Below are 13,933 nucleotides of genomic sequence, written 5' to 3' on the forward strand. Positions count from 1 at the left end.
GGGCTAAGTCATTTCCCACTGAGTCATTTATTAGGGAGAAAAGTGTGAAGAAGAGAAAGGTCAGAGTCTCAGGCACCCGCGACACCAGGCAGGGACTCCAGGGGGTGAGTGTCGCTGGAGAGTTAACAGTCGGCCCCCCACAAACGCACGCTTGAAGTCCAAGGCCAGGCACCAAGCTACTGGTGCAGTAAACACCTGAGACACGCATCTCTTTTTAAATCAAGGGATTTAAATCTTTTTAAATCACAGTGAACTCAGTGTACCGTTAAAGGGAAAGTTCAGAGTGTGCACAAGCCCTTCCAGGTGAGTGATACAGCAGAAGCCCTCCGCACCTGTCAGCTCCCCAGCCCCGCCCCCCCCCCCATGTACAAGCAGAAAGTGAGTGGTGTCATCACGGTGCCACTGTGCAGAGTGAACTTCGGACCGCTGGAGGAACAAACTCATCTTGAGAGAAACTGCTCCGGAAGTGGCTTCTCTCCTGCTTAATGTCCCTCGTCTCCTGGCTCAGCCTCCTGCCCCGCCACGACCTCGTCATCTTCCTCCAGAGCCACCCTGGCATCCTGGAACTGCTGGTACTCGGACACCAGGTCGTGGATGTTCCTCTCGGCCTCTCCAAACTCACAAACATCCATCCCCTCCCCGGTGTACCAGTGCACAAATGCCCTCCTTCGGAACATCACCGAGAACTGCTCCGACACCCTGGCGAAGAGCTCCTGGATGGCCGTGTTGTTGCCTATGAAGGTGGCGGCCATGCTGAGCCCCGGGGGCGGGATGTCGCACACGGCGACCTTGACGTTGTTGGGAATCCACTCCACGAAGCAGCCGCTGTTCCTGGTCTGCACGGTGGTCAGCTGCTCGTCCACCTCCTTGGTGGACATCTTCCCTCGGAAGATGCAGGCCACTGTCAGGTAGCGGCCTCGGCGGGGATCGCAGGCTGCCATGGTGTTGCGGGCATCAAACATCTGCTGGGTGAGCTCGGCCACCGAGAGGGCGCGGTACTGCTGACTGCCGCGGGCTGTGAGCGGGGCGAAGCCGGGCATGAAGAAGTGCAGGCGCGGGAAGGGCACCATGTTCACGGCCAGCTTGCGCAGGTCGGCGTTGAGCTGGCCCGGGAAGCGCAGGGAGGTGGTGATACCGCTCATGGTCAGGGACACCAGGTGGTTGAGGTCCCCATAGGTGGGCGTGGTCAGCTTCAGGGTGCGGAAGCAGATGTCGTAGAGGGCCTCGTTGTCGATGCAGAAGCAGGCGTCGCTGTTCTGGATGAGCTGGTGGATGGACAGCACGGCGTTGTAGGGCTCCACCACCGTGTCCGAGACCTTGGGCGAGGGCATGACGCTGAAGGAGTTGAGGATGCGGTCGGGGTACTCCTCCCGGATCTTGTTCATGAGCAGGGTGCCCATGCCCGAGCCCGTGCCTCCGCCCAGCGAGTGGACGATCTGGAAGCCCTGCAGGCAGTCGCAGTTCTCGCTCTCGCCCCTCACCACGTCCATCACGCTCTCGATCAGCTCGGCCCCCTCGGTGTAGTGGCCTTTGGCCCAGTTGTTGCCAGCCCCGGAGTTACCTGCGGCAAAAAGGAGGTATCAAGCTGCCTTAAGGAGCCCTGGTGGTGTGACAGTTACGCAGTCAGGTGCTTAACTGAGAGGTTGGTGGTTTGAACCACCACCACCACCAGCAGCACCACCACCTCCACCCCACCCCCCCAGCAGTTCCACTCGAGAAAAGGCCTAGCAATGGGCTTCCATAAAGATTCCAGCTAGAAAACCCTGTGCAGGCCACATTCTACAGCTACTGTGGTGAGGAGTGACCGAGGTCCTCAAAGCAAGTGAGGGCCCATCTCCCCATCCGAAGTAAAAAGAGTGAGGAAAATCGAATACACATGGAAACAAACAGTCCAAGAACTGATGGACCACGTGAACTTCAGCATCCATGACCCTGAGACCGGAACTAGATGGTGCCTGGCTACCATTACTGACCACTCTGAAAGGGGTCACAATAGAAGATCTTGCATAGAGTGGTAGAAAAATGTGGAACAAAACTCAAGATCTTAAAAAAAGACCAGGCTTACTGGTCCAATAGAGGCTGGTGGGATCCCCAAGACTATGGCCCTTGGTTGCCTTTCAGGCCTGAACTCACCTCCACGGCCAAACATTCAGCCAAACGATAGCAAGCCTATAAGGTGAACAGTCACCCCAGGGGGCTACACACTGCTCAGAACAATCAACCATACGGATCAAAAGGGCAGGGCAGCGTTTGCCCAGGGAGAAAGCTTAGAAGCCAGGAAGGGACAGGAAAGGACAAGGAAACAGGGAGGAAGTGGGGAGAGGGCTGTTACATTGTGGGGATTGCAATGAATGTCACAAAACACATATGAATGTAGAATGAATTTGTAAACTTTTACTCACATCAAAATAAAAAGTTTGAAAAAACCACCAACCTCTGGGACAGTTCTGCTTTTCACATGGGGCTGCTGTGCATCAACGTTAACTAGGTGGTACCCAACACCCAACACCAAAGTTGCCTTGCCCAGAGGAGCATGATGAGGAAGAAGGCACCACTAGGAGGCATCCTCATCTCTTTCTGGTGGAACCTTCTGGAAACACCTACCATGGACGAAACTGTCAGGCTGAAAGAGGGCTCCAAGCTTGCCGGATCGGATGCTATCCATCGTCCCGGGCTCCAGGTCCACCAGGACAGCTCGGGGCACGTATTTCTTACCTGTGTAGAAAAGTAAAAAGAAGTCAGCAATCTGTTGTTTTTCTAAAAGTTAAAGTTTCTTCAAAATAGAGCCTTGAGATACTGGCCCCTGCAAAAAAGAAGACAGCTATTTTTGCAGAGAGTCTTTGGAGATGGGGATTTTCGTCACAAAAATCTTTAAAACACCTAGAAAATACTTTTTCATTGTTGCTTTGTTAGTTGCAGGGCCAATGTTGGAGATTCTGGTCCTTCCTCTTGGAAATTATTCTGGTTTCCATTTAAAAACAAAACAGGGAGGTGGGTGCTTAAGCCACAGTGGTGCAACAGTTAAGCGCTCAGCTGCCAACTGAAAGGTCAGTGATTGGACCCCATCAGGCAACTCCTCAGGAGAAGGATGTGGCGGTCTGCTTCGGTAAGGACTTAAAGCCCACGTGGCCATTCTGCTCTGTCCTGCAGACAGAGTTGGAATCAACTCGACGGCAGTGTAAACTGCTTGCTCCAAGAAGCGTGCCCCCTCCATAGCCTCTCCCCAGACCTCCTCAAGTGGAGACCAGGTGGCCTGCACTGCTGCTCTGCCTCCCCCGTGCCATGCTGCATGTCGGTGTGTCACTTGTGTCAGGACTTCAAGGCCTCTGCTGCTTCTCTGGCTGGCTCCCTGCTTGTCAGACAAGCATCCAACCTCGAGCCCCCACCCCACGTACCGTGGGCTTCATTGTAATACACGCTGATCCTCTCCAGCTGCAGGGTCGAGTCGCCATGGTAACGCCCTTCAGGGTTGATGCCATGCTCCTCGCCAATCACCTCCCAGAACTGAAACCAGAAGGAGGAGGTCAGTGTCGGGGACCCGGGAAGCCCGGCGAGCCAGCAGGAGTACCAGGGAAGGAGTCGGTGCTCACAGGGCATCTAAGTCACCCAACCCCTCCCCAAGACAGTGTCTGAAGGACTTGGGCCTAAGTGACCTTGTTACACTGCAATTCCCTTTTTGCCTTTTCTGAGAATGGGTGGCACAGACAGCTTGTGCGACTGCCAACCTAAAGGTGGAACTTCGAACACACCCAGCGGAGCTGTGGAAGAGGGCCTGGAGATCTGCTTCCCTTCAGGTCGTTGCTGTCAGTAGGTACCATTGAGCATGGCAGAATGGCAACATGGCCTGGTCCTGCACCAGCCATTATGATGACAGCAAAGAAGACCCTATGGGGCGGTTCTAGACCATAACACGTGGGTTTGCCATGAGTTGGAATCGACTCGGTGGCATCTGACAGCTGAATCTGGAGGCTGCGTTTTGTGCCCACCTCAGTGCCTTAAATGTCAAACAGCTAACGTATTCAACTGGGTTTTGCTCCCGTTACAATTCCGGCCATTGCTGAAGCTGTTGCTCTGGAGTTGCCCCTGCCGCTACATGAACGTGAACTGCACCCTCATCTGCCCCCACAACCATGTCGCGTTGCACTTTGGGGATGTATTTGTGTGCCGGGCATCTGGGCGGGGTGCTCGGGGCACCCTGATGATCAGGCATGCACACGGTTGAGTATGCCTCACACTTCTCTCGTGCCTTCGAGAAGCACAATGCCCTTTCAGTCACACGGGAGTGACAAATAGCAATGGGCTCTGAGCTCTTAACATGGGAGCAGTGGCTGAGATGGCCCCTTGGATGGCCCTGAAGAAGCACATATTAAAGTGCAATGAGAATGCGTGCATTTCTGTTATCCCCAATGGTGTTTTCCCAACCAGATCTGGTAAATGACAGCTCCACTCTGACCACGGTCTTCATAACAAGACTTGACTTTTTGTACTAAATTACCACCACTGTTTAGGGAGTGGGAGAATAAATAAATGTCAGTTCTATGACATTCCTAATTAAATGTGTCTTCAAGTTTTGATGGCCCCAGATGGCAAGTAGCCGCCAGGGCTCTAACCACTGGACACCACGACGGTGGGGGGAAAGCTAAGACCCTTATCCAGTCCTGCACTCCTTCCTGCATCCTCTCTCCACATTATCTCCCAGCTGTAGAGGAATGAGTCACGCACTGTCATCATGAGCGTCGCCACCGGAGCATGAAAAGATGATGGCTTCTCCTCACGCAGCCATATCTTTGCCCCGAGTTGAGAACACAGCTGTTTTAAAGACGACTTTCAGTTCTCTTAAATAACTGTCTGAAGGGGATCAAATTGACCATGGCAACCAGGCAGACTAGCTAGGAAGCTGAGGGGTCAGTGAGTCAGTGTTAATGGATAAGGAGCAGCTGCTTTGGAAAGGGAAGGTGAGGCTGATCGCAGGACTCAAAGAATGTCATCACTGTCCCTGGATTGCATGTGGCCAAGCTGTGGAATTGGTGTATGTCCCTGTGCATATTCTCAACAACAGAAAAGAAGACATTAAAGAAATAAAAAGACTTTACTCTTCCAAACTAAAAACAAAACAAAAACCCATTGCCAAAGAGTCAATTCTAATGCCTAGCAACCCTATAGGACAGAGGAGAACTATCCCATAGGGTTTCCAAGGCTGTGATCCTTACAGAAGCAGAATTGCCTCCTCTTTTGCCCATGCAATAGCTGGTGGGTTCAAACTGCAAAACTCTGTCATTCATACCAGCCAAAGTAATTTTCAAATAGCCAAGAGAACAATTCAGGTCGACGTTATGTGGTACAATTGGTCATCTTCACATTACAGCTGGAGACCTTGAGCCACGCCACCTGTTGTCTGGCCATTGGCCAATTGGATGGGGTACTTAAACATTTAAAGGCGGGAGGAGGAAACTCATTTATATTCCAGAGTGTGTTTCAATTATTTGTGCTGCTGTACAAGAACACTTCATTTTAGGTTTACCTCAACTTTTTCTTGCATGCTAAAGAGAACAAAAGTTGACTCGTCTTGCTTTATAACACAAATGTGGGAGAGGAAGGAAAAGCACTGTAGTGATACGTGCGGTTTCCCAATATACAGTGGAAAACTGCTTCCTGACAAATTACTGTGCACAGGAAAAGTTCCTCGTCAAGAGGATCAAAGTTAAAATGGGGACTCTGTGTATTTCACAGATGTAACTATTGACAGGATTAACATTAATTAAATTAACCTTTCAAGCCTTTAATAGTTCTCTAACGAAGGTACTGCTACTAAGCTGGATTTTAACAAGTGCAGGCAGTCTGCCGGCCCCTTTGTCTGCCCAGCTAACTGGCCGGACTTTCGCTGGCCTCACCTATGATCACTGTGAAGCTAGTCTAAATCATCAGATGTTTCTTACCTTGGATCCGATCTGGTTACCACACTGGCCAATCTGGATGTGTACGATTTCACGCATTCTTGCTTGGTGCACAAGTCTAACCTCTCCACAGCGTCCTCAGAGTCTGGGAGGGCCACTGGTCACCCGTGTGAACCTGATACCACTCTGGTCATCACAGTTACAGGGCCAACTGACCAAGCCACCGTGCAGTGTGGTCCGGGGTGTGTCCAGCCCAGCCCAGCCCTTTCCTCCCCAGCTCCTATCATCCTCTGGCAGGGGCTGGGCTTCTGTCCCCACAGGACATCTCCCAGTCATTTCCCAGAGGACAAGCCCAGAGGCTGCCTGGGTGCACAGGCGCCTGGCTGGTGAAGCGTGTGGTGCAATGACAGCCCCTACCTCACTGGGTGGGCAGGGTCCACCCCCAAGGGCTGCCCCATCCAAACCAGCCAGAAACCATTTTGGCCGGCCCTATCCTTTGGCAGACAAGGCCATGATTTCCCAGACCGTAAAGTGACTTAGCCAAGGCCCCCCAGCCTGGTAGAAGTGCCCTCCCTTTCACACCGCCTGCCAGGGTCCTCTTGTCTTCAGCTTGCTTCTTACTGCTGGTGTGAGGCTGCGGCGCCACGAGATGACTGGGTAGAACACACACGGGTGGCTTTTGTTTTAAGGTGGCTACTCTATTGTTAACAGGAACAAAGCCTAGTGTTAATACGGTCTCATCATAATGAGGAGTTGCTGGGTGGTCCCAGGACGCTCAGCTGCTAACCAAAGGTTGCAGGTTCCAGTCCCCTCGAAGACTGGCCTGCCAATCTGCTTCCCAAAGGTCCCGGCCTTGGCAACCTGATGGAGCACTCTTCTGCTCTGATGTGCAAGCCACCACGAGTCAGGATCGCCACAATGGCAACTGGTCTCCCAGGGCTATAACTGTGGAAAGTTTTCTTTTCGAACTTGGCCGTCTCTGGTTGTGTGGAGCAGAACAGGCACACTGGTTTGGATGAGGGGAAGCTGACAAGCTCTGGAGGGCCGGGGGCATGCAGAGTGTGAGGACACACTCCTGCACTCCAGGGACATGGGCAGCCACCACCCTTGGCCACACCTGCTTTTCTCAAGGCCACTCCTCAGCGTTTGTGCACCAAGGCTGAGACCCATTCCTTGAACAGCCATAGGTGTGGCCCAGCCCTATGCGAGGTGCCACCTTGGGAGTCATGGTGCAGGGGTGAAGGAGATGAGTGCGGATGGAGCAGTGCCCACAGAGCTGCCCCTGCAGCTGGCTCATTTAGCAAGGAAGCATGTGTCCGGCCAGCCCCAGGACACCACCGCACAGGCCAGAGAGGTGACCTGGAGTCTCGGGCCCTGATCCTTGCCTTGGGCGAAATTCCCGAGGGCTGGTCCCCATGGGTCCTCAGCCCAGACCTGAACCTGCACTAACTCGAAGTCCACACTTGTTTCTAGCCCTGCTGAGGCCCGAGGCCCGAGGCCAGTGATGCCAGCAGGATGGCATGGAAAATGGAATGTTGGGCAGGAAAAATGCTTCTGCTGACTGGACTGCAAACTGAAGAGGCCTGAGCTATGTCCCAGGAAGGAGCCTAGAAGAAGGAGAAAGGCCAAGAGGGCCCAGACCAGGCCTGCTCCTCCATCTCCACCTGGTGACCAGCTGCACGACATGATCCCGGATGGGACCCGCATGGGGCGGAGGAGGCAGCTGTACAGGGCATTATCCAGACCACTGTCAACATCTGGCCGTTGGCTAATCTGTGTCACTACCGTATCCACTTTCACATTCCTGAATCTGAGCATTGCCTGGCAGTTGTGTGCACAGGAGTCCTTGTTTTCAAGAGAGGCTGTGAAATACTAGGGGGGTTTGGGGGTCAAGAGCAATGCTGCACGCAACTTACTCCCAGAGATTGAATAACAACAACGATAAAGGGTAAGTGCAGGGGGAGGGGCTAAGGCAAGTGTCCGCTGTGAACAAGTGGCCGGTCTTTTCAAACTTGGGGAAACACTGGGTCTCAGTTACCCAGTTCTGCTGTAACGGGAATACCAAGAGTGAGTGGCCTTCTCACCCAGAGCAAAGGAGAGTGAAGAAAATCAAAGACACAAGGAAACAATTGCTCCAAAGAGCTAGTGGACCACATGAACCCAGCCCCCATGACTCTGAGACCAGAAGAACTAGATGGTGCCCATCTACCACTGCCACCTGCTCTGAGAGGGATCGTGATAGGAGGGCCAGGATAGAGTGGGAGAAAAATGTGTAACAAAAGGCAAAATCATAAACAGATGAGGCTTCCTGGTCTGTTCCTCCTGAGACTCTGGCCCTTAGACACCCTGCAAGCCTGGAGCTGAGCTCACCCCCTTGGCTCACCTTTCAGCCAAACGATAAATGGGCCTATACAGTGAATAGTAGCACCAGGGAGGTATGCACCCAGTGGAACAATCAGCCCTGCAAGGGCGGCATCTGCCCGGGGAAGGGATAGGGAAGAAAGATGAATGGAAGTGGGAAACACAGGGAGGAAGTGGGAAGAGTGCTGTTGCATTGTGGGGATTGCAATCACTGTCACAAAACAAAATGTGCATGAATTGTTGAATGGAAACCAGAGTGCTCTGTAAACTTGCACCCAAATCACAATAAGAAGTTACTGAAAATAAATAAATTAATACAAAAGTGTATTCTCTCACAGTTTAGGAGGCCAGAAGTTCGAATTCAGGGTCCCGACTCTGGAGGAAGGCTTTCTCTCTGTGGGCTCTGGGGGACGGTCCCTGTCTCCTTCAGCTTCTGTTCTTGGCGACCTCAGGCAGCAGGGCATCTGACCACCCTGGCTCATCCCTGCTTGCTGCTTGCCTAACCTGCTCTTGGCTATCTCAAAAGAGGCTGATTTCAGACAGTACACTAATTCTACACCAAGTCCTACACTGATCATATTGCCTCATTGACGTCACAGAAAAAAATCTCTTCCCAAGTGGGATTATGACCACTATGGAACCCACTGCCGTGGAGTCCACTCCAATTCACAGCCACTCTATAGGACAGAATAGAACTGCCCCACAGGGTTTCCAAGGCCATCATCTTTACAGAAGCAGACTGCCTCATCTTTCTCCGTGGAGTGACTGGTGGGTTCAAACCACTGACCTTTTGGTTAGCCGTCGAATACTTTAAGCACTGTGCCACCAGAGCTCCTTATAACCACTATGGCTTCTAGGATTCACAATACACATTTTGGGGACCCAATCCATCCATAACACGTTGTGAGCTTTGCATGCCTGAACTCGCCCCTGCTCCAGCCTAAGGGGCCGCACATGTCCTGGACCCTTCTGCCATCCCTCCAGAAGGAAGGGAAGCACGTGTAAGTTCAGGGGCAGGAAAGGGCATGGGCACAGCAGTCTCTGCACAGCTTGCAAATGCACCCAGGACGGCCACCCAGCTCCCGGAAGTTAGCAGTCTGCCAGGCCATAAGCCTTTGCCCCTTTGCCTCCCACGCCACCCTTGGTTCTCTTGTTTCATCCGGGAGGCCGTGTGCTTTGGGGTGGGCCCTGACCCTAGCCCCTCTGAGTTATGAGGAGCAGCACAGACACGAGACGAGAGGGTACACGAGGTGGGGGACAGAAGCACATCTGGGGAGCACCAAGGAACTGACGAGCGCCCAGACTGCACTGCCCAGGACCGTCCCCGAGAGCCCACCGAGAGCCTTCCAGAGCCAGCACCCTGAGTTCCGACTCCTAGCCTCCTGAGCTCAAAGTCACTATGAATCCAAACCAGCTCGGGGGCGGCAGCGGGTTCGTCAGCCTCCTCAGGGGCGAGGCCATGCGTCTGTTTGCTTGTTGAAACCACTTGTGGCGTTTCTGTCACAGCAGCACTAGGAGGCAAAGAAGGGACCCTGGTGGCCCCACGGCTAAGCACTTGACGCTAACTGAAAGGTTCATGCTTCAAACCCACCCAGTGGCTCTCGGGAGAGAAGGGCTGGTGACCCGCTCCCGTGAAGATTGCAACCTAGGCAAGGCAACCCTGCGCGGCAAGTCTACCCGCAAACGGGGTCGCTAGGAGTTGGGATCAACCTGCAGACATCACGGAGCAACGGTTTCAGAGACTAAGCCCCCACCTCCACTCTGCTTATCAGACACCAAAGTTCAAAGGCTTGGCCGCCCCTCCTGGAGCTTCCAGAAGCTTCCATCAGCAGTTCCTGCCCCTCACGTGAGCCCTGCACTTTAGTGGCTGTTGTCACCCACAGCTGGGTTTGCTAATCACTTCTACACATGCCTTATCTCCCCATCAGCCTGGAGCTGCCGTGTCAGTGCACCCCTGGGTCCCCACAGTGTCTGCCGGGTACACAAAGGCCCTCCGTCAATGTTTGGTAAGTGAACCACCAGCAGCTGTGCAAGTTTGACCAAAGGTGCTCAGCTCGGCGCATTGTCTCCAGGCCAGTCACACATTAACCCCGAGCACGCCTGGCTCCGGGGTGGCCCAGAGGCTGAGTCCAGAGCACAGCTAGGCCTCCGCCCCTACGTGCCGGTCCAGGCCGACGCCAGGGAGTGGACGGGGCGCGCAGTGGCTGCAGTGAGCTGTGCGGACCTCGGCCCTCGTGGCCGAGCTACCGGAGAGGGCCGCGCTGACCCCCCAGCACTCACTGCAGGCCACCGAGCTGGGCCCGCGCTGCATTTGCGGCGTTTGCGTGGCCATGTTCATTCTGCCTTGTGAGCTGTGTTCTGTGGCTGCCCCACCTCGCCCTTGAGCGCATTCCTCTTGGCCATCTCAGTTTACTTAGGGAGGGAAAGGCCAGCTTCCAGATGGATGCTTAAAAGGTTTTTCTGTTAATGGGGCCATTGGCAAAAAGGGGGGAAAAGAGAAAACCTGTTTGCTTGGAGTCCCCTGTCCCGGGTGGTGTTTACTTAGGCCTGCCGGCTGCTGAGCTTTGGACGCTGCGCTCTGGAGAGGAGAGGTGGGCAAACTTGGGGAGAGTGGTCTGCAGGGCCCTCGAACGGACCTCCGCTCTGCACCCCCAACCCTGAATTTTCTCCTCAGTTCACTGGATGAGGGCCCCTGAGCTGCGTGTTTGTGGTGAGGACTGAGCGGCGTAGCTGGCCCCCAGCACACAGCCAAGCTTGGCTGGCAAGGTGGGAGAAGAGGTGGGCTTCTAGACACAGGCCCTTCTGTGCAGCACCTGTGTGTGAGCCTGCTCAGGTCAGGACTGATGTGTGAGGGGCCCTAGAGTCTATTCCAGCTCATGACAACCCCATCAACACAGTAAAACTGCCCCACAGGGTTTTCTAGGCTCGAAGCTTTATGGACAGAGTCCTGGTGGTGCAGCGGTTAAGTGCTCAGCTGCTAACCAAAAGGTCAACATGAAGCCATCAGCCACTCTGCAGGAGAAAACTGTGGCAATCTGCTTCCATAAAGGTTTATGGCCTTGGGAACCCTACGGGGCAGCTCTACTCTGTCCTATGCACTCACTGTGAGTCGGAATCAATGCCACGAATTGACCTGAGGACAGCAGGTTTGGTTTGGCTTTTAGTTCATCTTTATGGGACCAGGTCTCCTGGTCTTCCTCCCATGGATCCGCTGGGTGGGTTTGAACTGCTGACCTTTCAGTTAGCAGCCGACTGCCACTGAGCCAACATTGCTCCATCAGGACTGCTATCACCCGCTGCCATGGAGTCGATTCCAACACACAGTGGCCCTAGAGGACAGAGTGGAACTGCCCCACAGAGTTTCCAAGGTTGTCATCTTTACAGAAGCAAAGCCCAAACCACACCCACTGCCGTGGAGTCCATTCTGACCCACAGCGCCCCTAGAGGACAGAGTGGAACTGCACCACAGGGTCTCCAAGGCTGTCAGTCTTCACAGAAGCAAAGCCCAAACCACACCCACTGCCTGGAGTCCATTCTGACCCACAGCGCCCCTAGAGGACAGAGTGGAACTGCCCACAGGGTCTCCAAGGCTGTCAGTCTTCACAGAAACAAAGCCCAAACCACACCCACTGCCGTGGAGTCCATTCTGACCCACAGCGCCCCTGGAGGACAGAGTGGAACTGCCCCACAGGGTCTCCAAGGCTGTCAGTCTTTACGAGAGGTGACCGTCACATCTGTCTCCTGAGGAGCTGCTGGTGGAACCGCACAACCAAACCCATTGCTGTCGAGTCCGTTCCAACTCCTGGGAATGCCATGTGTGTCTGAGGACTGTGCTCTATAGAGTTTCCAAGGCTGTGACCTGTTGAAAGCACATTACCCGCCTGTCTTCCAAGGCACCTCTCTGGGTGAATTCGATGCCGACCTTTCAGTTAGCAGGGGAGTGCTGAACCATTTGCACTACCCGGGGACATGACAGTGGACTCCAACTAGGCCAACCCAAGCCCACTGCCCGAGTCGATTCTGACCCATAGAGACTTCGCGTATCACAGAGTACAATTGGGCTCCGCAGGGCTTTCTTGGCTGTGATCTTAACAGAAGTAAACTGCCAGTCCTTCCTTGCACAGCTCCAGAGTAACTTCAAAGCACCAACTTTTTTGGTTAGTAGCCAAGAGCAAACTGTGCCACCCAGGGACCTATAGTGGACTCAGAGGGCTCCTGTTTGAATTACAACTATCTGGTAGAACATAAACCATGAAACTGTGCCCGTTGCCATTGCGCTGTAGGACAGAATAGAGTGGCTTCACAGGGTTTCCAGGCCGTAATCTTTACAAAACCAGACTGCCCCATCTTTGTCCCACATACCAGCTGGTGAGTTCAAACCGCCAGCCTCTCTGGCAGCAGCCCAAGACTTAACCACCGTGCCACCAGGACTCCTGGGTAGTGGGCGGAAAGTGAAATAGGTCCAGAAGACAATCACTCCAGCCTGGCCCTTGGTCCTTCAGGATGAAGGCCCCTGGTCCCTTGAGGAAATGGCTGTCCTCCCACTGCCAGTTCATTAAAAGCCAATGGAGTGGTGACAACCTAGTGCCTTCCTCTTAGACCATTTGCGGCAGCCCCCACTCCCCAGAATCGAGTGAGAGGTGTCCCTGGAGATGCCAGCATCACCCCAAGGACTGTGCTCCTGCCAGGCTGATGGTGACCCTAGCCCTGAGCTGCAGCAAGTAATTAAAATGGGTGGGGTGGTTGCAATCAGTGACATGGGCAGCTGCATTGAGCCCCGGACAGAGTCAGGTCAGCAGCAGCCCCTAGGGACAGAGGGCAGAAGTGAGAGCCTCAGTTAGCATGCACTCTGGCTAGTCCTCCACACAAGGATGTTGCCCGCTACAGACACCAAGGTGATTAGCGACACCCGGCCATTAGTCCCCAACACCTTCTCTCTGCAGAAGGACAAGGTCAGCACCCACTAGGGATGGCAGTGACAGCCGGCCATTAGCCCCCAATGCATCCTCTGCAGAATGGTGCAGCCAGCACCCACTGGAAGACGCAGTGGCACCCAGCCCTTCTCTAGCTGACACTTGGGTCTATTATGGGAACGGAACTGGAAAGATAAGAAAAACCAGTGTCACCCAGAAAACCCAAATCAGCTGCATCCAGACTTTCCCCAGGAGATGTTCCCCAGTGGTCAGATGGCGTGCTCTCTGCCTCTCCATGTGGCAAATTAAATATGCTTAGGAGAAAAACAAGGCACTCGGAGGTTCATTGATTTCATCCGCCCTGAGCTTCCACTTCTGAGCGTGTTGGAGTTCCTTGAATAACTCAGGGAAGATCATTGAATTACAATGTTTGCTTGTGATTCAGAAGCAGAAATTTTTCAAACGTCTTCGCAAGAGATGACATGTGAGGGGCCATTATGCATGAATCAGCAGGGTGTGGGCAGACAACCGGACGCACGCGCTCTTCCTCTGCCTCGTCTCCCTGTGATGCTCACTCCCTTACTGTAAAAATGCTGTGTGTGTGTGTGTCAGTAACGACAAGAGGAAGGGGCGAGGGGGCCAGTGCTGTTTATCAGGAAGCAGGTGACCCAGTAGCATAGTGGCTAAGACACTTGCCTGCTAACCAGACGGCTGGCGGTTCAAACCCACCAGCCACTCCTTGGAAGGAAGGTTGGGCAATCCTAC

General features: G+C 53.8%; 1 protein-coding gene across 1 annotated transcript; it reads right to left on the reverse strand.

Annotated features, from left to right (window-relative positions):
• Window positions 1-482: 482 nt before the first annotated feature.
• Window positions 483-5,993, reverse strand: TUBB1 (tubulin beta 1 class VI). The gene is made up of 4 exons (XM_007951519.1): window positions 5,937-5,993; window positions 3,396-3,504; window positions 2,605-2,715; window positions 483-1,561 (listed from the first exon to the last, which is right to left on the reverse strand). The coding sequence occupies exons 1-4, from the start codon at window positions 5,991-5,993 to the stop codon at window positions 483-485; spliced, it is 1,356 nt and encodes a 451-aa protein (XP_007949710.1).
• Window positions 5,994-13,933: the final 7,940 nt, after the last annotated feature.

The sequence above is a fragment of the Orycteropus afer genome, unplaced genomic scaffold (assembly GCF_000298275.1).
Source record: "Orycteropus afer afer isolate SDZICR_OR568_19922 unplaced genomic scaffold, OryAfe1.0 scaffold00295, whole genome shotgun sequence".
NCBI classification, from domain to species: domain Eukaryota; kingdom Metazoa; phylum Chordata; class Mammalia; order Tubulidentata; family Orycteropodidae; genus Orycteropus; species Orycteropus afer.